This window comes from Macaca mulatta, chromosome 20 (genome assembly GCF_049350105.2).
Source record: "Macaca mulatta isolate MMU2019108-1 chromosome 20, T2T-MMU8v2.0, whole genome shotgun sequence".
In the NCBI taxonomy this organism is placed as follows: domain Eukaryota; kingdom Metazoa; phylum Chordata; class Mammalia; order Primates; family Cercopithecidae; genus Macaca; species Macaca mulatta.
In genome coordinates this window covers 85,221,826-85,247,923 of record NC_133425.1, presented here as the reverse complement: position 1 = coordinate 85,247,923, position 26,098 = coordinate 85,221,826, and the positions used below count along the sequence as shown (strand labels likewise).

Genomic DNA, 26,098 nt, shown 5'->3' with positions numbered 1-26,098 from the left:
CTGAGTAGTTGGGACTACAGGCGCCCGCCACCATGCCCAGCTAATTTTTTGTATTTTTAGTAGAGATGGGGTTTCACCGTGTCAGCCAGAATGGTCTCGATCTCCTGACCTCGTGATCCACCCGTCTCAGCCTCACAAAGTGCTGGGATTACAGGCGTAAACACTGTGCCTGGCCTTTTCTTATTTTTATTTATTTATTTATTTATTATTATTATTTTTTTAGACGGAGTCTCGCTCTGTCACCCAGGGTGGAGTGTGGTGGCGCAATCTTGGCTCACTGTAACCTCTGCCCTCTGAGTTCAAGTGATTCTCCTGCTTCAGCCTCCCGAGTAGTTGGGATTACAGGCACCTGCCACCGCTCCTGGCTAATTTTTTGTTATTAGTAGAGACGGGATTTTGCCATCTTGGCCAGGCTGGTGTTGAACTCCTGACCTTGTGATCCACCCACCTCGGCCTCCCAAAGTGTTGGGATTACAGGTGTGAGCCACTGTGCCTGGCCTATTTTTTTTTTTTTTTTTTTTTTGAGACGGAGTCATGCTCTGTCTCCCAGGCTGGAGTGCAGTGGCCGGATCTCAGCTCACTGCAAGCTCCGCCTCCCGGGTTCACGCCATTCTCCTGCCTCAGCCTCCCAAGTAGCTGGGACTACAGGCGCCCGCCACTTCGCCCGGCTAGTTTTTTTTTTTGTATTTTTTAGTAGAGACGGGGTTTCACCGTGTTAGCCAGGATGGTCTCGATCTCCTGACCTCGTGATCCGCCCGTCTCGGCCTCCCAAAGTGCTGGGATTACAGGCTTGAGCCACCGCGCCCGGCTGTGCCTGGCCTATTTTTTCATCGTCTTTTTTTTTTTTTTTTTTTTTTTTTTTTTGAGGCTGAGTTTCGCTCTTGTTGCCCAGCCTGGAGTGCAATGGCGTGATCTCGGCTCACCACAGCTTCCCTCCGCCTCCTGGGTTCTAACGATTCTCCTGCCTCAGCCTCCCAAGTAGCTGGGATTACAGACAGGCATGTGCCACCATGCCTGGCTAATTTTGTATTTTTAGTAGAGATAGGGTTTCTCCATGTTGGTCAGGCTGGTCTCAAACTTCTGACCTCAGGTGATCCACCCACCCCAGCCTTCCAAAGTGCTAGTATTAGAGGCGTGAGCCACCGCACCTGGCTGATAATGGCCATTTTTTTCATACACTTGGTGGCCATTTGCATGTTTTTTGAAAATGTTTAGGCCGGGCATGATGGCTCACACCTGTAATCCCAGCACTTTGGGAGGCCAAGACGGGTGGATCACCTGAGGTCAGGAGTTCGAGAACAGCCTGGCCAACATGATAAAACGCCATCTCTGCTAAAAATGCAAAAATTAGCTGGGCGTGGTGGCGCATGCCTGTAACCCCAGCTACTAGGGAGGCTGAGGCAGGAGAATTGCTTGAACTCAGGAGGAGGAGGATTCAGTGAGCCAAGATCGCACCACTGCACTCCAGCCTGGGCACCAAGAATGATACTCCATCTCAAAAAAAAAAAAAAAGAATATGTTTAATCATGTTCTTTGTCCACTCTTTTTTTTTTTTTTTTTTTTTTTTTGAGACAGAGTCTCACTCTTTTGTGGGCTAGGCGCCTGTCACCTAACCTGGCTAATTTTTTGTATTTTTAGTAGAGACGGGGTTTCACTGTGTTAGCCAGGATGGTCTGGATCTCCTGACCTCATGATCCACCCACCTTGACCTCTCAAAGTGTTGGGATTACAGGCGTGAGCCACTGCGCCCGGCCCTTTGTCCACTTTTTGAATGGGATTATTTTTGTTTTCCCTGCTGAGTTGTTTGAGTTCCTTATATATTCTGGATATTAGTTCCTTGTTGGATGAATAGCTGGCAAATATTTTCTCCCATTTAACAGGTTTTCTGTATTGTTTCCTTTGCTGTGCTGAAGCTTTTTAGTTTTTATTTTCAGTTTTTTTTTTTTTTTTTTTTGAGACGGAGTCTCGCTCTGTCGCCCAGGCTGGAGTGCAGTGGCCGCATCTCAGCTCACTGCAAGCTCCGCCTCCCGGGTCTATGCCATTCTCCTGCCTCAGCCTCCTGAGTAGCTGGGACTACAGGTGCCCGCCACCTCACCCGGCTAGTTTTTTTGTATTTTTTAGTAGAGACGGGGTTTCACCGTATTTAGCCAGGCTGGTCTCGATCTCCTGACCTTGTGATCCGCCCGTCTCGGCCTCCCAAAGTGCTGGGATACAGGCTTGAGCCACCGCGCCCGGCCTTATTTTCAGTTTTTTTTGAGACGAAGTTTCACTCCGTTGCCCAGGCTGGAGTGCCACGGCACGACCTCGGTTTACTGCAACCTCTACCTCCCAGGTTCAAGCGATTCTCCTGCCTCAGCCTTCTGCATAGCTGGGACTGCAGGTGCCACCACACCCGGCTAGTTTTTCTATGTTTAGTAGAGATGGGATTTCACCATGTTGGTCAGGCTGGTCTTGAACTTCTGACCTCATGACCTGTCCGCCTCGGCCTCTCAGAGTGTTGGGATTACAGGCATGAGCCACTGTGCTGGCCTTTTTTTTTTTTCGTTTTTTTGAGATAGAGTCTTGCTCTGTCACCCAGGCTGGAGTGCAGTGGTGCCATCTCGGTTCACTGTAAGCTCCACCTCCTGGGTTCACGCCATTCTCCTGCCTCAGCCTCCCAAGTAGCTGGGACTATAGGCATCCGCCACCACGCCTGGATAATCTTTTTTGTATTTTTAGTAGAGACAGGGTTTCACCTTGTTGTTCAGGCTGGTCTAGATCTCCTGACCTCGTGATACGCCCGCCTCGGCCTCCCAAAGTGCTGGGATTACAGGCGTGAGCCACTGCCCCTGGCCATTTTTTGTATTTTTAGTAGAGACAGAGTTTCACCTTGTTTTTCAGGCTGGTCTAGAACTCTGACCTCAGGTGATCCACCAACCTCGACTTCCCAAAGTGTTGGGATTACAGGCACGAGCCACCATGCCGGCCTAGTTCTGGGTTCTCTGTCCTGTTCCGTGGGTCTGTGTGTGTGTGTGTATCAACCTCATGCTCTTTTCATTTCTGTAGTCTTGTAGAATGGTTTGAGCTCAGGCGGTGTGATTTTTTTTTAGCTTTGTTCTTTTTCCTCAGGATTGCTTTGGTTATCTCTGTTCTTTCTTGGTTCCATGTGGATTTTAGAATCTTTTTTTCTATTTCTGTGAAGAATGTTATTGGTATTTTGGTAGGGATTGCATTGAATCTGTAGATTGCTTTGGATACGTCCCAAATTTTCATTCCCTTTTGGAGGTTCCTGAGCCAGTGGCTGACATTTCTTTTTTTTTTTTTTTTTTTTTTTTTTTAGACGGAGTCTCGCTCTGTCGCCGGGGCTGGAGCGCAGTGGCCGGATCTCAGCTCACTGCAAGCTCCACCTCCCGGGTTTACGCCATTCTCCTGCCTCAGCCTCCTGTGTAGCTGGGACTACAGGCGCCCGCCACCTCGCCCGGCTAGTTTTTTGTATTTTTTTAGTAGAGACGGGGTTTCACCGTGTTAGCCAGGATGGTCTCGATCTCCTGACCTCGTGATCCGCCTGTCTCGGCCTCCCAAAGTGCTGGGATTACAGGCTTGAGCCACCGCGCCCGGCCTGACATTTCTATACTGCAGTCTGTGGGCTTTGTTTGAGGAAGTCTGTTTTATTGTTACCATGAGTTGTTCCCTGAGTAGCGGTGTGCTTTAAGCCCAGGAGATGTGAAGAAGGGAAATGGACAGTGGCACCTTCTCACCGTCTTCTGGCTCTAGAGGCATCAAGGGTGAAAGTCGTTAGTTCCATAGCCCAGATTCAAGGCGTGTGCTTCCTCTCTCCACTGAAGTACTGCAGCAAAACTCTGTGCCTGCGAAAGCCAGTGTCCTGCCCAGTCCTAGGCTCACAGCCTCAGGCCATGCTGAGAGCAGCCTTAGGGTAATTCCAGAAAGTTCAGCCTTCTGACTCTGTCTGGGTCCCTTCATTGTTGGGATACTTTCTAGACCTATGAAGGTTTTTAATTTGTAAAGTCCGTTTCTTAGAGTAACAAGTAATAATTCCTTGTGTGATGCAGGTATCACACAAATTACAGAAAAGTACCACGTGATGGTAATTCACATTCTATTCTGACAGGTCGCGGTTGATGTACTGCAGAGAATGCTGATTTGTAAGTTAATTGCCCTGTGGCCCAGACTGTAAATGACTTAGTTTGCTTATTAGCAAGTCTGTCCGTTTTCTGCCTTTCCATTTGAGGTGTTTCTCCCCCGTATGTTTCACTGTGTAGAGTCCTGGTACTGGAATGCCCTTGTTTTGGTTGTAATTTGGTGTGGATTTACCTTCCCATTCTTACTCTGGTTTCCAGTTCCTAGCGGCTTTAGATTTAATTTTCAGAGCTGTGAAGGGATACCATGTTAATGTGTGGGTAACAGGGAAGCGTTTTATTGTCTGTGTTTTGATTAATGGCTTCCAGATTGTAGACGTCTTGATGGATGTGGGCCCTCTGGAGGACTGGAAGTGGGTCCCATGTCCGAAAGCACTTGGGGATTGTTTCTGGGGGGCTGCCACTGTATGCTGACATCTGTTTTCTGTTCCTGGCTCTGTCGTCAGTTGCACTTGACGCTTTGGCTGCTGGAGTACAAGAGGAGTCCTCCACTCACAAGACCGTGAGGTGCTGGTATGTTCTTGAGGGTGGCCTGCCTGAGTGTGCTGCAGGGGGGTTCCTGCCAAATTAAAGAGCCAAGACATTTTAAACACTTCCAGAGCTTCGGCAGCCCACTCCTGAGCACACTTCCTCTGCCGGTTACGATAACGTGCGTGAGGAGGAGGCGACCGTGGGAAAGCCCTGGGAATGCTCCGGTCAGCCTTTTCCCCGTGAGGATGAGGTCGGAAGGTGTGCCCGCTGCAGGATCCTGTTCCGCCTCTGGAAGTCCTGTACCAGTGCTTTGTCCCGCTCACTGTGACCTCCTCCCCTTTGTGGAGTCTCCCCTTGCTCCTCCTCCCCTGGGTGTGGTCCAGGCTCTAGAGCTTGCCCTGCCTCTCAGCCCCCCACATTTCCAGAACACACGGCAGCCGCACCTCTACAGACTCCCGCTGCCTGCCCTCCACAGGTCCTGCTCAGATTCACCAGTAGGCAAAGCTTGGGCCTATTTGCTTTTTCTCTCCACGGCCCTGTGGAGATGTGCGGAGACCTCTATAGGTGGGGAGGCGGAAGCTGAGGAGTGGGGCTGGGTGGAAGGTGGACGTCGGGGTTTGGTGGAAATGGGGCTCTGGGGTTTGCTTCCCTCTAATGTGGTCAGGGGACCTTGAAGTGAAGTCTTGAGAAACCCGTAGAATTCCCCACCGTTTCCAGGCCTTGTAAGAAATCAGTAGAATTCCCCACCGTTTCCAGGCCTTGTCAACCTTCTTATTCTTTAATTAGTTTGCTCCTTATTTTGCATCCCTCACAAGTAACTGTTTAACTGCTCAATTAAATGTGTTGTACCATTTGGTACTTTTAGTGGAACAGTGAATAAAGCACTGTGTGATTTTCTGAATGTTTGTGTGCATCAGTTAGCTTAGGCTGCTGTGACAAAGTGCCAGAGACTGCAGTGTGGATGCAGGTGTGTTTCACAGCGGTGGAGGCTGGAAGTTGGAGGTCAGGGTGCCCCCGAGGTTGGGTTCTGGTGAGGACCCTCTTCCTGGCTTGCAGGAGACCTCCTTTTTCTGTGTCCTCATGAGGTAGAGAGGGGGAGAGCAAGCCCTCTGGTGTCTTCTCCGGGCGGTTATCTCATCATCACCTAGGCCTTCTCAGCACCCACCTGGAGAGGCTGGGCTTCAACAGAGGAACTTTGTGGGGATACAGTTTAGTCTGTGGCAAGGGCTTTTTAAAATAATCTGCATGATAAGATTACTCACACTGATGTCCTGAGCGGCAGATAACAACCACTGACCTGCTGCTTTTTAAATTTTGTAATTAGTTGCCAATAATTTATTTTTGAGACAGAGTTTTGCTCATGTTACCCAGGCTTGAATGCAATGGTGTGATCTCTGCTCACCGCAACCTCTGCCTCCCAGGTTCAATCGATTCTCCTGCCTCAGCCTCCTGAGTAGCTGGGATTACAGGTGTGCATCACCATACCTAGCACGAGCCTGTAATTTTGTATTTTGTATATTTTAGTAGACACGGGGTTTCATTGTATTGGTCAGGCTGGTCTCGAACTCGTGACCTCAAGTGATACACCCACCTGGGCCTTCTAAAGTTCTGGGATTACAGGCATGAGCCACCGTGCCCAGCTGGACCCTTGATTTTCTTACCTGGGGAGTCGGCTTAAAGTACCCCTTGCTGGTTGCAGGTTGTAAAGCCTCAGGGGGTCTGGGCTGGGCTTTGGTGGTCTGTATGGGCCTACTGGGGTATAGCAGGCTAATAGACCTCAAGTGCTCTTGCCACCTGGCTCTGTGACCCCATTCCCCCCTAGAACGTCCTGTTCTCTCACACAGATGGCCCAGGAAACCGTAGTCCCATCCATTCCTTCCTCATCTTCATGGACAGAGCTGGCCTCAGCCCCTGTTGTGACTGCAGTGTTTGAGGCCCTGGTGTGCTGGGCTCTTCTCCTCGCAGGCTTGGCACGACCCTCTGGGGGAGTTCCGTTTTGCAGAGAGTGCCGCTGAGGCCCCGTGGGGTTGGCTTCTGCTGCTCCACTCCTGGGTGCGGTGCAGCCTGCCCTTCCCAACCTGTTTCCTTCTGCTTGCTTCCGCTGCTCTGCTCCGTGGACTTCGCCATTGCCTTGTCTCCTTTATCGTTGAATTGCCACCTCCTTGGATTCAGTTTCACATCCATGGTTATAGTGGCCTGGCCAAGAAAGCCCCTTCCTTCCTTAAAGAAAGGGCGAGGGCCGGGCGCGGTGGCTCACGCCTGTAATCCCTGCACTTTGGGAGGCCGAGGCGGGCGGATCACGAGGTCAGGAGATCGAGACCATCCTGGCTAACACGGTGAAACCCCGTCTCTACTAAAAATGCAAAAAATTAACCGGGCGAGGCGGCGGGCGCCTGTAGTCCCAGCTACTCGGGAGGCTGAGGCAGGAGAATGGCGTGAACCCGGGAGGCGGAGCTTGCAGTGAGCCGAGATCGCGCCATTGCACTCTAGCCTGGGCGACTAAGCGAGACTCTGTCTCAAAAAAAAAAAAAAAAAAAAAAGAAACGGCGAGGCCGGGCGCGGTGGCTCAAGCCTGTAATCCCAGCACTTTGGGAGGCCGAGACGGGCAGATCACGAGGTCAGGAGATCGAGACCATCCTGGCTAACACGGTGAAACCCCGTCTCTACTAAGAAATACAAAAACTAGCCGGGCGAGGTGGCGGGCGCCTGTAGTCCCAGCTACTCGGGAGGCTGAGGCCGGAGAATGGCGGGAACCCGGGAAGCGGAGCTTGCAGTGAGCTGAGATCCGGCCTGGGCGACAGAGCGAGACTCCATCTCAAAAAAAAAAAAAAATAAATAAATAAGTAAATAAATAAAGGGCAAGCCTGGGCCAGGCGCAGTGACTCACGCCTGTAATCCCAGCACTTTGGGAGGCCGAGGCGGGCAGATCATGAGGTCAGGAGATCAAGACCATCCTGGCTAACATGTGAAACCCTGTCTCTACTAAAAATACAAAAAAAAAAAAAAAATTAGCTGGGCATGGTAGCAGGCGCCTGTAGTCCCAGCTACTCAGGAGACTGAGGCAGGAGAATGGTGTGAACCCTGGAGGCGGAGCTTTCAGTGAGCCGAGATCACACCACTGCACTCCAGCCTGGGTGACAGAGGGAAACTCCGACAGAGGGAAACGCTGTCTAAAAAAAAAAAAAAAGAAAAAGAAGGGGCGAGCCTGAGCCACAGTTTGTGCTGGGATCGATGAGTGGCGTGCAGGGCACCTTCCCTTTCCTGAACCCTCTTTCTGCTGCATTGGCAGGTTCGGCGTGTTCAGTGGACACATGCTCGGCAGTGTCATCTCCACAGATTCTCCGAAGAGGTTCTTCAGTCACACGTTGACTCAGATACTCACTCACAGCCCTCTGCTGAAAGGTGGGCCCCGAGCGGAGGCTGCTCAGTTGCTGCCCAGTTTGGGGATTGTTGTTGCGCTGTTGCCTTGGTAACGCTGACGGGAGATGCCAGGAGCTCTGGGACCTCAAGCAGAGATTGGGTCCTGAGGTGCCTGAGATTGTTACTGAATATCCTTTCATCTGAAAGGAACAGATTCTTATAAGAAAATTCAGAACTATGAGTGGACAAAGTAATTGTCACTAAAATAGAAATACCTCTTTTTTTTTTTTTTTTTTTTTTTTTTTTTTTTGAGTCGGAGTCTTACTTTCCCAGGCTGGGGTGCAGTGACACAATCTCAGCTCACTGCAATCTCTGCCTCCCAGGTTCAAGCAATTCTCGTATCTCACCCTCCCAAGTAGCTGGGACTACAGGCACCAGCCACCATACCCGACTAATTTTTTGTATTTTTAGTAGAGGTGGCATTTCACCATGTTGGACAGGCTGGTCTCAAACTCCTGACCTCAGGTGCTCCGCCCAGCTCGGCCTCCCAAAGTGTTGAGGTGTTGGCATTACAGGTGTGAGCCACCGCACCCAGCCTAAATTAGAAGTATCTTTTTATTTATTTCTTTATTGGAGACGGAGTTTCGCTCTGTTGCCCAGGCTGGAGTGCAGTTGTGTGATCTCGGCTCACTGCAGCCTCCACCTCCCGGGTTCAAACATTCTCCTGGTTCAGCCTCCCAAGTAGCTGGGATTACAGGCGTGTGCCACCATGCCTGGCTAAATTTTGTATTTTTAGTAGAGAGGGATTTGACCATGTTGGCCACGCTGGTCTTGAACTCCTAACCTCAGGTAATCCACCCGCCTCGGCCTCCCAAAGTGCTGGGATTACAGGCATGAGCCACTGTGCCCAGCTGCTGTCTAGTCTTTTAAAACTTGGTGTTTGGGTATGCACCTTCTGCTGGAATACCTGATCACCCAGCACAACTCACATTATCTTTCTGCTGGCTGCCCTTGCCTTGCTGGGACTGTGTGATGGTTCTCAACTAGACTGGGTGTCACGTTTGATGGCCCGGGCATCGTCTGCCCAGTAGGTGTCCTGTCACCCATGTATGACAGACTGTTTCCGAGATTCCACTCTTACGAGTGGGGCCAAGATGGACACTTTGAGCTTTCTCTGTGTCTGGCATATCCCCAGGGTAGATGCTCAGGCAGGAAGTGGGTGACAGGTGGAGGACGAGGGATGCATGGATGGCTCCCGACAGGTGCTGTGAGGTGCTCGGGGCTTTGTCATCACTTGGCCGAGCTGAGCTTCCTTTCAACAGCATCCCCACCATAATTGGGTTGTTGACAGTTATTTTATCCCCACCATGATTGGTTTATTGGCAGTTTATTTTATTTTACGTATTCATTTTTTTGCTTTTGAGACAGAGTCTTGTTCTGTCACCACGCTGGAGCGTGGTGGCGCGATCTTGGCTCACTGCAACCTCCGCCTCCCAGGTTCAAGCAGTTCCCTGCCCGAACCTCCCGAGTAGCTGGAATTAGAGGTGCCTGCCACCATGCCCGGCTTCTTTTTGTATTTTGAGTAGAGACAGGGTTTCACCATCTTGGCCAGGCTGGTCTAGGCCTCTTGATCCACCCACCTTGGCCTCCCAAAGTGCTGGGATTACAGGCGTGAGCCGCCGCTCCCAGCCTTATTGACAGTTTAGAAGCAGGAAGGTTGAAATGCAGTTGGTCCGTTGGGAAATATTGATTGTGAATATGACAAAGCATTACAAGTAACTGACTGGGCTTGAGAAACAGAATTGATGATAGAACAAATAGGCAACAAACAGGGAGATGGTGAACTTTAATAATTGAAAAAGTACATATTAATATCTGTTTTCACACTGAAGCTTTGAAATACAACTTTTTGACCAGGAGCAGTGGCTCACGCCTGTAATCCCAGCACTTTGGGAGGCTGAGGCGGGCGGATCATGAGGTCAGGAGTTCGAGACCAGCCTGGCCAACATAGTGAAACCCCGTCTCTACTAAAAATACAAAAATTAGCAGGGTGTGGTGGCAGGCGCCTGTAGTCCCAGATACTCGGGGGGCTGAGGCAGGAGAATCACTTGGACCCAGGAGGTGGAGCTTGCAGTGAGTGGAGATTGTGACACTGCACTCCAGGTTGTGCAACACCGCGAGACTCCATCTCAAAAAATTTTAAAAAAATAAAAAAGTATCTGGGTTATGGTGGCACACGCCTGTGGTCGCAGCTACTTGGGAGACTGAGGCAGGTGGATTGCTCGAACCAGGGAGGTTGAGGCTGTGGTGAGCACTGCACTCCAGCCTGGGTGATAGTGAGACCCTGTCCAAAAACAAAACCCACAACTTCTTGATCTCTGACTTGAAGTTTTTGTCTCTTTCTCCCCACGCAGCATCTGATGCTGTTCAGATGCAGAGAGAGTGGAGCTTTGCGCGGACGCACCCTCTGCTCACTGCACTGTACCGCAGGGTGAGTGGAGGTGGTGTGAGACCTGCTGCCGAGCTCGTGGTGGGGGATTGAGATCTGCCGAGTCCGTGTCACGCTGCCTGCCGAGGACGGCACATCGGGAGGTTCAGGGATGTCTAGTGAGACATGGCTGTCCTCATTGAGGCCACCGTCGGTTCAGGAGACTGAACTTGTCCGTTGGGCTGAGCACCTCCTCCTTGAGATAAGGAGGATTCTTTCCAACCGGTGCTGAGCACGGTGAGGGGAGACGTCACGGTGAGGGGAGAGAGAGACGCCGCGGTGAGGGGGAGACGCCGCGGTGAGGGGAGGGACGCCGCGGTGAGGGGAGAGACGCCGCGGTGAGGGGAGGGACGCCGCGGTGAGGGGGAGACGCCGCGGTGAGGGGAGAGACGCCGCGGTGAGGGGAGAGACGCCGCGGTGAGTGGAGGGAGAGACGTCGCGGTGAGTGGAGGGAGGGACGTCGCGGTGAGGGGAGGGAGAGACGTCGCGGTGAGTGGAGGGAGGGACGTCGCGGTGAGGGGAGGGAGGGACGCCGCGGTGAGGGGAGGGAGGGACGCCGCGGTGAGGGGAGGGAGGGACGCCGCGGTGAGGGGAGGGAGGGACGCCGCGGTGAGGGGAGGGAGGGACGCCGCGGTGAGGGGAGGGAGGGACGCCGCGGTGAGGGGAGGGAGGGACGCCGCGGTGAGGGGAGGGAGGGACGCCGCGGTGAGGGGAGGGAGGGACGCCGCGGTGAGGGGAGGGAGGGACGTCGCGGTGAGGGGAGGGAGGGACGTCGCGGTGAGGGGAGGGAGGGACGCCGCGGTGAGGGGAGGGAGGGACGCCGCGGTGAGGGGAGGGAGAGACGTCGCGGTGAGGGGAGGGAGAGACGTCGCGGTGAGGGGAGGGAGGGACGCCGCGGTGAGGGGAGGGAGGGACGCCGCGGTGAGGGGAGGGAGAGACGTCGCGGTGAGGGGAGAGACGCCGCGGTGAGGGGAGGGAGGGACGCCGCGGTGAGGGGAGGGAGGGACGCCGCGGTGAGGGGAGGGAGGGACGCCGCGGTGAGGGGAGGGAGAGACGCCGCGGTGAGGGGAGGGAGAGACGTCGCGGTGAGGGGAGAGACGCCGCGGTGAGGGGAGGGAGGGACGCCGCGGTGAGGGGAGGGAGGGACGCCGCGGTGAGGGGAGGGAGGGACGCCGCGGTGAGGGGAGGGAGGGACGCCGCGGTGAGGGGAGGGAGGGACGTCGCGGTGAGGGGAGGGAGGGACATCGCGGTGAGGGGAGGGAGGGACGTCGCGGTGAGGGGAGAGACGTCACTGTTGAGCTGTCACAGCTCCACGTGTTACTTTGCAGTGGGAAGTGAGGGGGCTGCGGTGGCTACCGGCTGGGAGGGAGGTGAGGGGTCATCTGTCCCACACTGGTTTGCTTTGATACTGAAGGGAGCGGACACTTTTATTTCAGCTCTTTGTGATGCTGAGTCCAGAGGAGTTGGTTGGCCATTTGCAAGAAGTTCTGGAAACGCAGGAGGTTCACTGGCAGCGAGTGCTCTCCTTAGTATCTGCACTGGTTGTCTGCTTTCCAGAAGCGCAGCAGCTGCTTGGAGGTGAGCCTTCACGAGAGCCGGTGGTGCTGGTCAGAGTGTGTGGGGGTGTGATTTGAGCACTGCTGTCAGCAGAGTCCCAGCTGACTGTGGGTGAGCCTCTCAGTGAAGCCCTTCCCTACCTGCCCGGAACCTGTAGTGCCTCATGTCCATGGAATGGTCCTCGTTGGACACTTCCGTAAGCACTGACTGCTGCTCTGACAGGCCAGAGTGCACTGCTGCTTCATTCAAGTCTCTAGTGGTTTGTGCTTGACATGCTGTGATTGCTGTCTAGTCTTTTAGAACTTGGTGTTTGGGTATGCACATTCTCCTACTGGAATACCTGATCACCCAGCACAACTCACATTGTCTTTCTGCTGGCTGCCCTTGCCTTGCTGTAACTATGTCATGGTTCTTAACTAGACTGGGTGGCGCGTTTGATGGCCCAAGCATTCGAGAGCTGCCAGCTGGACAGCATGGTCACTGCGTTCCTGGTTGTGCGCCAGGCAGCACTGGAGGGCCCCTCTGCGTTCCAGTCATATGCAGACTGGTTCAAGGTAAGTGACCTGCCACTCAGCTACCTAACACCTGATCTTCCCAGAAGGCCTGGGAGTGGAGACCATGCTGTCCCTACCTGACACTCTGTCATGAGAGTGAACAATCTTGCTGTCAACTTTGCCAAGTGGCCTCAGCAGATCTTCCTCTGTGTGTGCTGAGGGGCCTGGATCCTCCCTGTTGGGGCCTTGGCCCCTTTCCCTGGTTTCTGTCTCACTTACTTGATGGAGCCTCCTACTGTCTTTCATAAGAAAATTAGTGAAGTCAAGCCTGGACACCATAGGGAGACCTCATCTCCACCAAGAAACACCAAAAACACACACAAAAAAACAAAGAAAACTATGCAGGTGTGGTGGCAGATACCTGTGGTCCTAGTTAGGAGGTTGAGATGTGAGGATTACTTGAGCCTGGGAGATCAAGAATGCAGTGAGCTGTAATTGCACCACTGTACTCCAGCCTGGGTGACAGAAGGAGACTCCATCCCAAAAAGAAAAGAAAATTAGTGAAATTAGGAAAGGGGGACACAGACGTGGCTGTTGATTTTTGCACATTATACAGTGTCTCTTATTTTCCCTTTTTTTTTTTTTTTTTTTTGACACGGAGCCTTCCTGTGTCACTGAGGCTGGAGTGCAGTGGTGCAGAAAGCTCACCTTCTCGGCTCACTGCAACCTCCTCCCCCCAGTTTTAAGCAATTCTCCTGCCTTAAACTCCTGAGTAGCTGGGATTACAGGCGTGCGCTACCATGCCCGGCTCATGTTTGTATTTTTAGTAGAGACAGGGTTTCACCATGTTGGTCAGGCTGGTCTCTAACTCCTGACCTCGTGATCCACCCGCCTTGTCCTCCCAAAGTGCTGAGATTACAGGCATGAGCCACCGCGCCCAGCCTTTCCTCCTTTTCTTTTTTTGAGACGGAGTCTCATTCTGTCACTCATGCTGGAGTGCAGTGGTGCCATCTCGGCTCACTGCAACCTCTGCCTCCTAGGTTCAAGCAATTCTCCCGCCTCAGCCCCCAGAGTAGCTGCGGTTACAGGTGTTCGCCACCACACCCGGCTAATTTTTAGTAGAGATGGGGTTTCATCATGTTGGCCAGGCTGGTCTCAAACTCCTGACCTCAAGTGAACCGCCTGCCTCAGCCTCCAAAAGTGCTGGGATTACAGGTGGGAGCCACCACACCCAGGCTTACGTCTCTAGTTTTCATGTAAGTCCTGAAACAAGTACTTCCCTTCTTCAGTGGTATCATGTATTCTTCCTTTTTCTTTTTCTTTTTTTTTTTTTTTTGAGATGAAGTCTCACTCTGTTGCCCAGGCTGGAGTGCAGTGGCGCAATCTCCACTCACTGCAAGCTCCTCCTCCCGGGTTCACGCCATTCTCCTGCCTGAGCCTCCTGTGTAGCTGGGACTACAGGCGCCCGCCACCAAGCCTGGCTAATTTTTTGTATTTTTAGTAGAGATGGGGTTTCACCATATTAGCCAGGATGGTCTCGATCTTCTGACCTCGTGATCCACCCACCTCGGCCTTCCAAAGTGCTGGGATTACAGGTGTGAGCCACCGTGCCTGGCCTCTTCCTTTTTCTTTGGAACACACACAGTGTTCTCTCTGACAGAAGTTTATGCAGCTGTTCCCAAACCTGAGTGGGCATTAGACTCGCCTGGAGGGGGCTTTGGAAATACAGATCCCAGGGCCCATTTCAGACTGAGTCTGAGCTGAGACCTCAGGGATCCCTGGGCAACCCCTGTGCAAACCCCCAGTTCATGTCGGGAGTTGGGTGTCTTTGAGACATCAACTGTGAAGGGCACTCATGGTTACTCTTTTAGTGCTTGTAAGTAAAGTTTCCATTTGAAGGGTTACTTTTTTGTAGAAGTTTTGGGTTCGGACCAGGTACAGTGGCTCATGCCTGTAATCTCAGCACTTTGGGAGGCCTAGGCAGGAAGATTGCTTGAGCCCAGGAGTTCAAGATCAGCCTGGGCAGCACAGTAACACCTCCGTCTCTACAGAATGTAACAGTTAGCTGGGTGTGACGGTAAGCACCTGTGGTCCCAGATGCTTACGGGCTGAGGCAGGATGATTGCTTGAGGCTAGGTGGTTGAGGCTGCGATGAGCTGGAATTGCATTACTACACTCCAGCCTGCGAGACAGAGCAAGACTCTGTCTCAAAAAAAAAAAAAAGGATTCAGTTTGCCTGCCATCACCACCTTGGTGAAGTAGTTGCCTCTTTGTAGGAGTCTCAGCTCCCTGAAATTTTAAAGAGCCACGTGCCTGCATAGCCATCATGACTGCTAGTGCCTGCTCCTCCCTGGGGCCTTCTGAGGAGGTGAGGCTGCACAGCAGGCTGAGCCGCATCTGTTCGTATTGGGAGAAGGTGGGGATTGGTGTGGTGTCAACTCACTTTTATTCCTTAAAGTTCCTTCTCACCTGCCCTCAGGCTCTCCCCAGCTCTGCCGAGTTGGCCTGGGGCTTCCACTAAACTAAGAGGAGAGGCATTTGCTCTGTCCTTAGTGAGGTGCTGAGAGATTTGTGCCAGAGTCCACCTGGTGCTCAGGTCACGAGTTCATGGGTCTCCCAGGTCTCTCATTCCTCGGTTCCCACGGCGACAGTTGGGTCCACCTGGTGCTCAGGTCACAAGTTCATGGGTCTCCAGGGTCTCTCGTTCCTCGGTTCCCACGGCGACAGTTGGGTCCACCTGGTGCTCGGGTCACAAGTTCATGGGTCTCCAGGGTCTCTCGTTCCTCGGTTCCCACGGCGACAGTTGGGTCCACCTGGTGCTCAGGTCACAAGTTCATGGGTCTCCCAGGGTCTCTCGTTCCTCGGTTCCCACGGCGACAGTTGGGTCCACCTGGTGCTCAGGTCACAAGTTCATGGGTCTCCCAGGGTCTCTCGTTCCTCGGTTCCCACGGCGACAGTTGGGTCCACCTGGTGCTCGGGTCCTGAGTTCATGGGTCTCCAGGGTCTCGTTCCTCGGTTCCCACGGCGACCGTTGGGAGAGGACACTCTGGAGTGCTGTGTTGATGGTGCTGTTTTGGTTTTGTTTGCTTTTTTTTTTGTTTGGTTTTGTTTGCTTTTTCTTTTACCTTTTCAAATCAACTTTATCAAAATATAGTTGAAATGAAATAAAATGTATCCAGTTTAAGTGTACCATTGAATGAGGTTTTTTGTTTGTTTCTTTTTGTGTGTGTTTTTTTTTTTTTTTTTTTTTTTTTTTTTGAGACGGAGTCTCGCTGTGTTGCCCAGGCTGGAGAGCAGTGGCGGGATCTCCACTCACTGCAAGCTCTGCCTCCCGGGTTCACGCCATTCTCCTGCCTCAGCCTCCCGAGTAGCTGGGACTACAGGCGCCCGCCACCTCGCCTGGCTAATTTTTTGTATTTTTTAGTAGAGACGGAGTTTCACTGTGTTAGCTAGGATGGTCTCGATCTCCTGACCTCGTGATCTGCCCGTCTCGGCCTCCCAAAGTGCTGGGATTACAGGCTTGAGCCACCGCGCCCGGCCTCTTTTTGTGTTTTAAGAGACTGAGTGTTGCTCTGTTGCCCAGGCTGGAGTGCAGTGGCATGATCATAGCTCACTGCAGCCTTGACCTCCTGGGGTCAAGCAGTCCTCCTGCCTCAGCTTCCAGAGTCACTGGGACTACAGGTGTGTGCCGCCACACTCAGCAAATTAAAAAACTTTTTTTTTGTAAATGCATCATACTGTGTTGCCCAGGCTGGTCTCGGATTCCTGGCCTTAAGCGATCCCCCCACCTCAACCTCCAAAGCACTGGGATTACAGCCTGAACCACCATGTCCAGACAGTTAGATGAGTTTTGATAAATATATATATGCATATTCAGTCTTTGAACATTTGTTTTTGTTTTGTTTTGTTTTTGAGATGGAGTCCCTCTCTGTCACCAGGCTGGAGTGCAGTGGCGTGTTCTCGACTCACTGCAACTCCCGCCTCCTGGGTTCCAGCGATTCTCCTGCCTCAGCCTCCCGAGCAGCTGGGACTACAGGTGCACACCACTACACCCGGCTAATTTTTGTAATTTTAGTAGAGATGGGGTTTCACCATGTTGGCCAGGATGGTCTCGATCTCTTGATTTCGTGATCCGCTCCACTTAGCCTCGCAAAGTGCTGGGATTACAGGCATGAGCCACCGAACCTGGCCTGAACATCTGTTTTAATTTTTACTTTTGAAGGCAAATCCCAGCACTGTGGGAGGATGAGGCAGGCAGATCGCTGGAGCCCAGTAGTTGGAGACCACCCTTAGCAACATGGCAAAACCCCATCTGTACCAAAAATACGAAATTTAACTGGGTGTGGTGATGGGTGCCTATAATCCAGCTACTCAGGAGGCTGAGGCAGGAGAATCGCTTGAAGCCGGGAGGTGCAGGTTGCAGTGAGCCCTGACTGTGCCACTGCACTGCAGCCTGGGTGACAGAGCGAGACTGTCTCTCAAAAAGAAAAAAAAAAAGCTGGGAGTGGTGGCAAATGCCTGTAATCTCAGCTACTAGGGAGGCAGGAGAATCCCTCAAATCTGGGGGGCAGACGTTGCAGTGAGTCAAGATTGCGCCATTGCACTCCAGCCTGAGCAACAGAGCCAGACTCTGTCTCCAAAAAAAAAAAAAATGTACACAATGTTGCACGCTTTCAGAAAGACCAAGGTGAGCCTTCAGTTCCAGTTGCAGTTCAGGTTTCCTGATGGATATTAACTCGCTGAGCTTTCACCAGGATCTCCTGTGCGCTCACACGGGGCCACCAGGATCTCCTGTGCTCACACGGGGCCACCAGGATCTCCTGTGCTCTCACACGGGGCCACCAGGATCTCCTGTGCTCTCACACGGGGCCACCAGGATCTCCTGTGCTCACACGGGGCCACCAGGATCTCCTGTGCTCTCACACAGGGCCACCAGGATCTCCTGTGCTCACACGGGGCCACCAGGATCTCCTGTGCTCTCACACGGGGCCACCAGGATCTCCTGTGCTCTCACACGGGGCCACCAGGATCTCCTGTGCTCTCACACGGGGCCACCAGGATCTCCTGTGCGCTCACACGGGGCCACCAGGATCTCCTGTGCGCTCACACGGGGCCACCAGGATCTCCTGTGCTCACACGGGGCCACCAGGATCTCCTGTGCTCACACCCGGGGTCAGGGCAGCAGGAGCTCGTGCGGTTTTGCAGTAAGTGGCTCCGTTTTCACAGAGGTACACGTTCTCTCTGCAGGTTCACTTGTGATGCGTTCAGGGCCATGCCCATTTAAAATCTTCCTTCCCTCCCTGACTGACTGCAGCCCCCAGGACCTTGCTGCAGCCCCCTTCGTTCCTGGAAGGGTTTGCTCATGTTCCGTGCTTGCTCTGCTGGGGTCTTGCAGTGTCACTGTCTGAGGGGTGGCCCTCCTTGGCCTGTTTTCCTTATGCACCTCTCTTGCAGTGATCTGTCCACTGATGGATGAGGTTAGAAGTTAAAGTGTGTTCAGAAGCGGCTTCATCCCACAAAATCAGTTTGTTTGCTGTGCATAAACACTTCTTAGGGCATTTAACAAATTGTACCCCAAGGATCCCAAAAGGATACCATCAGTGTTTGTTATAGATAATTATTTTTAACTGCTTTTCTTTGAATAACTTTTAGATCTTCTCTTTAATCAAAGCACAGCCACGCCATCTGTAAATGTGTGAACCACAGTGACTTTTGGTTGTTTCTCTTTTTTTCCTTTCTGTTCAGGAGACAGACTAGAGAAGCAGCCCAGACACTGCCTAGGTGGTGCAGCCGCGCCTGGCTGTCCTGGGCTTCACACTCTTCTCTCCACACAGGCCTCCTTTGGGAGCACGCGAGGCTACCATGGCTGCAGCAAGAAGGCACTGGTCTTCCTGTTTACGTTCTTGTCAGACCTCGTGCCTTTTGAGTCCCCCCGGTACCTGCAGGTGAGAAGCTGACTGCCATATCCATGATTTCTGGTGCTTCTGCTCACCTACTCAATCTGAGGACTGCCTTGGCCTCCCCAAGAGCCTCCTGCAGATCTGCTCTGAGCCTCTCAGCCAGGCCCCTCCCCTTCCCCAAGCAGTTTATGGTGAAACAACACAAACATTGCAGCTGGGGGTGTCCGTGTGGACACAAAGTGAGGGCATGTGTGCCAGTAATGGCAAACTCTCAGAAACTCTTTTCTCCTCTAGGCCAAGGAGGTGGGTAGATAGACCCGCTCAACACGGTTGGGTGTGGCCTTCACTGCTCATTTTCTTCTCTTTAAAGTCCTCTGTTCTTTTTCCCTTCCTCCCTCAAAACAGCAAGCAGGTCTGAGTGGTGATGTGGAGAGACATTCTCAGCGCCCAATGATGCAGGAGGAGGAAGCTGTACTGCAGTGAGGTGTTAGGGACTCATTTTGGCTCTTTTTTTTTTTTTTTTTTTGGAGACAGTCTGACTCTGTTGCCCAGGCTGGAGTGCAGTGTTGCCATCATAACTCACTGTAGCCTACACCTCCCAGGTCAAGCAATTCTCACACCTCAGCCTCCTGAGTAGTTGGGACTCCAGGCGCACACCAGCAAACCTGGCTGGTGTTTTTTCTTTTTTTTAGTACAAATGGAGTACTTGCTATATTGCCCAGGCTGGTCTTGAACTGAGCTCAAGTGATCCTTCTGCCTTGGCCTCCCAAAGTGCTGGGATTACAGGCATGAGCCACTGTGCCCAGCCTGACCCTCATCTTTTAAGAAAATTGGGCCGGGCGCGGTGGCTCACGCCTGTAATCCCAGCACTTTGGGAGGCCGAGGCGGGCGGATCACGAGGTCAGGAGATCGAGACCAGCCTGGCTAACACGGTGAAACCCCGTCTCTACTTTAAAAATACAAAAAACTAGCCGGGCGAGGTGGCGGCACCTGTAGTCCCAGCTACTAGGGAGGGAGGCAGGAGAATGGCGTGAACCCGGGGGGCGGAGCTTGCAGTGAGCTGAGATCTGGCCACTGTGCTCCAGCCTGGGCGACAGAGCGAGACTCCGTCTCAAAAAAAAAAAAAAAAAAAAAAAAAAGAAAATTGGCCGGGCGTGGTGGCTCACACCTGTAATCCCAGCACTTTTGGAGGCTGAGGAGGGCAGATCACTTGAGGTCAGGAGTTCGACACCAGCCTGACCAACATGGAGAAACCCCATCTCTACTAAAAATACAAAATTAGCCTGGTGTGGTGGCACATGCCTGTAATCCCACCTACTTGGAGGCTGAGGCAGGAGAATCGCTTGAACCGGGGAGGTGGAGGTTGCAGCCGAGACCGCGCCACTGCACTCCAGCCTGGGCAACAGCAAAACTCCCTCTCCAAAAAAAAAAAAAAAAAAAATGCAGTGTCTCCTCTGTCCCCTTTGACCAGGAAGCCAAAGGCGTGGAGCTGCAGGTGGGCCAGCCAGTTCCTGCTGCTGCTAGGATTGTACATCCCTGGTTTCCCCAGTGAGCCACCCAGGACTTGGAGGACCAACTACATTAGAATTCCTTCGTTTTTCACCTGGGGAAGCATACAGAGTCTCGCTCTGTCGCCTAGACTGGAGTGCAGTGGCATGATCTCGGCTCACTGCAAGCTCCGCCTCCCCGGTTCACGCCTTTCTCTTGCCTCAGCCTCCCGAGTAGCTGGGACTACAGGCACCGGCCACCACGCCCGGCTAATTTTTTGTATTTTTAGTAGAGATGGGGTTTCACCATGTTAGCCAGGATGGTCTCAATCTCCTGACCTCGTAATCCGCCCATCTTGGCCTCCCAAAGTGCTGGGATTACAGGAATGAGCCACTGCACCTGGCTTGTGTTTTAATTTTACTAATGGTTTGCTTTGCATACTCGTAAGTCTGTAAAGGGCCATGTTTCTCTACTCAGCACTGTGGATGTTGGAAGTGAATTGTGGCCTCCCTGGAGTCCAGGCAGTTCCCAGACTAATGGTGCTGCACTCTGCCATCTATCCTCAGGTGCACATTCTCCACCCTCCCCTCGTTCCCAGCAAGTACCGCTCCCTCCTCACAGACTACATCTCATTGGCCAAGACACGGCTGGCCGACCTCAAGGCAAGCTGCCCCTCCGTGCCCACTCCTCACCCCTGTCCCGGCAGAAACTGCTTTGTTTTCTTGTTCTCATTCTGTCTCTTCTCTGAAGGTTTCTATAGAAAGCATGGGACTCTATGAGGATTTGTCATCAGCTGGGGACATTACTGAGGTAACATTGCTTGAGCCCTGCAGGGTCTCAGCCAGTCACGCCCACCATGCAAAGTCCAGTTTCCTTTGACTCTTGAGTTGAGCTTGAGCTTTTATGTCTGGTCTTGCCTTGGGCGCAGCTGGGGACTAGGCTCTGGGGGCCTTTGTTTGCCTTGTCCCACCTTGTGTGTGTGGAAAGAGTTACTGTGTGTGGGAATGAAGCACCTCACGCTGCAGTAAATTTGTCCTTTCAGGAGACCTTGGTTCATGTGGGGTTGAATGGAGAGGTGGTTGCTCATGTTTTTCCCTGAATCACAGAAAAGTGTGAACTTTTTTTCTTTGGAGTCGGAGTCTTGCTCTGTCGCCCAGGCTGGAGTGCAGTGGCCCAATCTCGGCTCACTGTAAGCTCCGCCTCCCAGGTGCACGCCATTCTCCTGTCTCAGCCCCCAAAGTAGCTGGAACTACAGGTGCCTACCACCACGCCCGGCTGATTTTTTGAGTTTTTAGTAGAGATGGGGTTTCACTGTGTTAGCCAGGATTGTCTCGATCTCCTGACCTCATGATCCGCCCGCCTCTGCCTCCCAAAGTGCTGGGATTACAGGCATGAGCCACTGCGCCCGGCCGAAATCTTTACTTTCAACTCTTTAGTCTCCTAGAGGCATGAAAGAGGCTCACGGCAGGCTCTCAGCAGAGCTGAGCTGTCTTGATGAGCGCTGCACATCGCCGGGTCTGAGCTTTGTGCGTGTGGAAGCGGCAGTGTTGTCCCTTCCCCTGTCTTGCTGGTATTTTGGGACATTGTGGAGTGCTCCAGGGCCCCTGCTGTGGACACACCATGTGGGCCTTTACCTTTAATTTGTACAGAGTCTTTGCATCAAGGAAGCACAGGTTGAGTGTGGCCTTCACTGCTCACTTTCTTTTCTTTAAAGTCCTCTGTTCTTTTTCCCTTCCTCCCTGTGTGGGAACCAGCCCCACAGCCAAGCTCTTCAGGATGTTGAAAAGGCCATCATGGTGTTTGAGCATACGGGGAAAATCCCAGTTACCGTCATGGAGGCCAGGTAGGCTGGGCTGCCCAAAGGGCCGCTGGTGGCTGCAATGTGTGCAGACTCTGCTCTGATGCCTGTCAGTGTCTTGGGGCTCTTCTGCGTGTGTCCCAGGTCTGCTCAGAGCCACATGGGGCAGGTTGGCCACTGTCTATTCATGGAGAGACAGGAGTCAGGGCTGTAAATGTCACATCGAGGATCCTGCCGTGAGGGGATACGGGCTGAGGTCAAGAGCTATACATTTGCCATGAAACATGTTTTCCTCTGTAAAAGCAGGTGATGCCCCCCAATGCTGAAACAGCTGACAGGAAGTGCTGATTGGGGAGCTTGCACTGGGAGGGAAGACAGCGGGGCCCTGATGATTTTTTTTATCAATGCCTTCTTCGTGACCAATATGGAGTCAGTAATAGAGAGCTGAATAGCACAGCTTTATTCAATTTGTTGTGATCCCAAAACATCTTGAATTCCAGTGGTTACCCGTGTGGATGAGCTGATTGCAGCTCCCAGGGTTTTGAAATTAGCTCCAAGGAAATTGCCCCAAATGGACCTTACATGGTCCTCATGGCCTCAGATTGATCCAGGCTCCACGTTCATGCCCGGGGAGCAGGTGGAATGTGGTCCTGCCCCACACATGCTTTGTCCCAGAACTGTGCGCAAGAAGGCTTCGTAATGCATCGTGGCTTTGGAACAAGCCCTCACGGTCCACTCTCTGAAACACCAGTCACTGTCTGTGGGAATTGCCTTTTCGCTGCACTCACCTACGCACTGTCTGCTTCTCTGTGTTGCAGCATATTCAGGAGGCCTTACTACGTGTCCCACTTCCTCCCTGCCCTGCTCACACCTCGAGTGGTCAGTATGCGTCTCCATGAGTTCATGACCAGTTGTGTAGAAAGCAAGGACTTTGCTTGTCAGCCTCTCACAGGGCTCTTCTCTTCCCACAGCTCCCCAAAGTCCCTGACTCCCGTGTGGCGTTTATAGAGTCTCTGAAGAGGTATGCAGCCACGGCTGGAAGGGGAGAGCTGTGCTTCCAGGTTTCTTCTGACAATGCGAAGATTTGTGGCTCTTCTGTAGAGAAATTTGATATAAAATATTGGCTCCAAAATTAGTTGGTTACTATTTTTTTTAAGACGGAGACTCGCTCTGTCACCCAGGCTTGGAGTACAGAGGCGAGATCTCGGCTCACTGCAACCTCCACCTCTTAGGTTCAAGCGATTCTCCTGCCTCAGCCTCCTGAGTAGCTGGGATTACAAGCCTGTGCCTGGCTAATTTTTTTTTTTTGTTTTTAGATGGAGTCTCACTTTGTAGCCCAGGCTAGAGTGCAATTGCACGATCTTGGCTCACTGCAAGCTCTGCCTCCTGGGTTGGAGCAATTCTCCTGCCTCAGCCTCCTGAGTAGCTGGGATTACAGGTGTGCACTACCACGCCCTGGTAATTGCTGTATTTTTAGTGGAGACGGGGTTTTGCCATGTTGGCCAGGCTGGTCTTGAACTCCTGACCTCAGAAGATGATCCACCCAGCTCGGCCTCCCAGAGTGCTGGGATTATAGGTGTGAGCCACCGCTCCTGGCCTTTTTTTTTTTTTTTTTTTTTTTTTTTTTTGACGGAGTCTCTGTTGCCCAGGCTGGAGTGCAGTGGTGCGATCTCAGCTCACTGCAACCTCCACCTCCTGGGTTCAAGCAATTCTCCTGCCTCAGCCTCCTGGGTAGCTGGGATTACAGGTGTGCACCACCGCGCCCAGCTAATTTTTGTATTTTTAGTAGAGACAGGTTTCACCATGTTGGTCAGGCTGGTCTCAAACTCCTGGGCTCAAGTGATCTGCCCGCCTCGGCCTCCCAAAGTGCTGGGATTACAGGCATGAGCCACCGCGCCCGGCTGTATCATTCTTTAGTGAAAGAAAATGTTTCAGTACATAATGATTGTGCAAAGAGGAGAACTGAAGGAAAATCAGAGAGCTCTGGGAAAGCCTCATGCTGCACAACTTTAGGGTAGACCTGGAAGTTCTTGTTTAGAATAATAAGGTATCCCTGGGTCACTTACATTGCAGGCTGCTATCTAGAAAGTTGGTTGCTATCACAAAAGTATCTTCTTATTTCTTGGAAGAAATAGGAAAGTATAAGTCCTATATTCCAGCAAAATTTTTAAAGTTCTGGGACCTGTAAGAAGATCAAAAAGAGAGGCCGGGCGCGGTGGCTCACGCCTATAATCCCAGCACTTTGGGAGGCGGAGGCGGGCGGATCACGAGGTCAGGAGATCCAGACCATCCTGGCTAACACGGTGAAACCCCGTCTCTACTAAAAGTACAAAAAAATTAGCCGGGCATGGTGGCGGGCGCCTGTGGTCCCAGCTACTCGGGAGGCTGAGGCAGGAGAATGGCGTGAACCCGGGAGGCGGAGCTTGCAGAGAGCCAAGATTGCACCACTGTACTCAGCCTGGGCGACAAAGCAAGACTCTGTCTCAAAAAAAAAAAAAAAAAAAAGATCAAAAAGAGAAAGAGCCTTTTTTTCTTTTTCTTTTTTGTATTTTTGTATTTTTAGTAGAGACGGGGTTTCACTATGTCAGCCAGACTGGTCTCAAACTCCCGACCTTGTGATCTACCCGCCTCGGCCTCCCAAAGTGTTGGGATTACAAGCGTGAGCCACCATGCCCTGCAAAAATCATGTCTTTAATCTTAAAATAAGTTTATTCTCTGGGATCGTTTCTTTGAATTGTTTTGAGACAGGGTCCCACTCTGTCACCCAGGCTGGAACACAGCAGTACAGTCATGGCTCACTACAGCCTTGACCTCCTGGGCTTCAACAGTCCTTCCCCTCTGCCTCCCCAGTAGCTGGGTCTGGAAGCGTGCTCCACCATGCACAGCCATTTTTTAAATGTTTTGAGGACATGGATTTTTGCTGCGTTGCCCAGGCTTATCTCTCTCTCTTAGCCTCAAATAATCCTCCTGCTTCAACTTCCCAAAGTGCTGGGATTACAAATAGGAGCCGCTGTACCTGGCTTACCCTTATCTGTTAAGAAAGTTTCCTCTTAATTTGCTAAGGATTTTTAGCATGAACTCATGCCTGTTGTTGTTGTTGTTGTTGTTGTTTTGAGTCAGAGTCTCGCTCTGTCACCCAGTCTGGAGTGCTGGGGCGCAATCTTGGCTCACTGCAAGCTCCGCTTCCCGGGTTCTTGCCATTCTCCTGCATCAGCCTCCCGAGTAGCTAGGACTACAGGCGCCCGCCACCACACCCAGCTAATTTTGTTTTTGTATTTTTAGTAGAGACAGGGTTTCACTGTGTTAACCAGGATGGTCTCAATCTCCTGACCTCATGATCGATCCGCCTCAGCCTCCCAAAGTGCTGGGATTACAGGCATGAGCCACCGTGCCTGACCCTTTTTTCTTTTCTTTTTTTTTTTTTTTTTTGAGACAGAGTCTCGCTCTGTTGCCCAGGCTGGAGTGCAGTCGCACCAGCACCATCTTGGCTCATTGAAACCTCTGCGTCCCAGGTTCAAATGATTCTTGTGCTTCAGCCTCCCGAGTAGCTGGGATTACAGGGGCCCCGTCAACACACCTGGCCAGTTCTTGTGTTTTAGTGGAGTTTCGCTGTGTTGGACAGGCTGGTCTTTAACTCCTGACTTCAAGTGATCCGCCCGCCTTGGCCTCTCAAAGTGCTGGGATTACAGGAGTGAGCCACCACTCAGGGCTGAATTAATGCTTTCTCCCTCTTTTAAGATGATCATGCTTTTCTCCTTTAATCTGTGAATGTGATTGATTACGTTTATTTGTTCCTACTGTTGGAATATCCTTGTATTCCTGAAATATCTCCTGCTTGGTAATAATTTTTTGTTTTACAAACTACTGACTGGCCGGGCGCGGTGACTCACGCCTGTAAATCCCAGCACTTCAAGAGGCTGAGGCAGGCAGATCACCTGAGGTCAGGAGTTCAAGACCAGTCTGGCTAACATGGTGAAACCCCATCTCTACTAAAAATAAAAAAATTAGTCGGGCGTGGTGGTGGGCTCCTGTAGTCCCAGCTACTTAGGAGGCTGAGGCAGGAGAATGGTGTGAACCCAGGCTCGGGAGGCGGAGCTTACAGTGAGCTGAGATCGCACCACTGCACTCTAGGCTGGGCAACAGAGCGAGACTCCATCTCAAAAAAAGTAAATAAATAAATAACAATAAATAAATAAACTACTGGCTTTGGTATTTTGCGTGTTTTTGCATCAATGTGATTCCCCTGTAGCATCTTGGCTGCTTCAACATCAGGGTCTTATTGCCTCATACAGTGAATCGAGCAGCTTTCCTTTTTGTGATCTCTGAAACATTTTGTTTGGTAGAGGAATTCTGTGTTTTAAGGTTTGATAAATCTTGGATGCAAAGCAGTCTGGTGCTGTGTCTTT

At 52.0% G+C, this 26,098-nt stretch overlaps 1 protein-coding gene and 2 long non-coding RNA genes across 52 annotated transcripts in view; 2 read left to right on the top strand and 1 right to left on the bottom strand.

The window, feature by feature from the left end:
• Positions 1 to 26,098, top strand: part of FANCA (FA complementation group A) — an 81,787-nt gene that overhangs the window by 15,928 nt on the left and 39,761 nt on the right. For 46 of the 50 annotated variants that reach the window (XR_013412142.1, XR_003725558.2, XR_013412149.1 and 43 more), the window contains 12 exons: positions 4,109 to 4,142; positions 4,583 to 4,649; positions 7,897 to 8,009; positions 10,382 to 10,458; positions 11,892 to 12,033; positions 12,433 to 12,566; positions 18,341 to 18,451; positions 20,461 to 20,556; positions 20,645 to 20,704; positions 21,649 to 21,737; positions 22,511 to 22,571; positions 22,664 to 22,713. Coding sequence is in view for 18 of the 50 variants with exons in the window: in XM_028841260.2 (XP_028697093.2) it covers positions 4,109 to 4,142; positions 4,583 to 4,649; positions 7,897 to 8,009; positions 10,382 to 10,458; positions 11,892 to 12,033; positions 12,433 to 12,566; positions 18,341 to 18,451; positions 20,461 to 20,556; positions 20,645 to 20,704; positions 21,649 to 21,737; positions 22,511 to 22,571; positions 22,664 to 22,713 (1,034 nt within the window). In the remaining 32 variants the exon portion in view is untranslated. The remainder of the gene's footprint in view (positions 1 to 4,108; positions 4,143 to 4,582; positions 4,650 to 7,896; positions 8,010 to 10,381; positions 10,459 to 11,891; positions 12,034 to 12,432; positions 12,567 to 18,340; positions 18,452 to 20,460; positions 20,557 to 20,644; positions 20,705 to 21,648; positions 21,738 to 22,510; positions 22,572 to 22,663; positions 22,714 to 26,098) is intronic. The other 4 variants (XM_028841257.2, XM_077986820.1, XM_077986817.1 and 1 more) reach the window with 1 other exon arrangement.
• LOC144338220 (uncharacterized) lies at positions 5,195 to 7,151 on the top strand. The gene is made up of 2 exons (XR_013412184.1): positions 5,195 to 6,028; positions 7,034 to 7,151. It is a non-coding gene; the product is annotated as an uncharacterized LOC144338220 (long non-coding RNA).
• LOC144338222 (uncharacterized) lies at positions 15,736 to 24,213 on the bottom strand. Its single transcript, XR_013412186.1, has 3 exons — positions 24,120 to 24,213; positions 21,239 to 23,053; positions 15,736 to 16,276 (listed from the first exon to the last, which is right to left on the bottom strand). It is a non-coding gene; the product is annotated as an uncharacterized LOC144338222 (long non-coding RNA).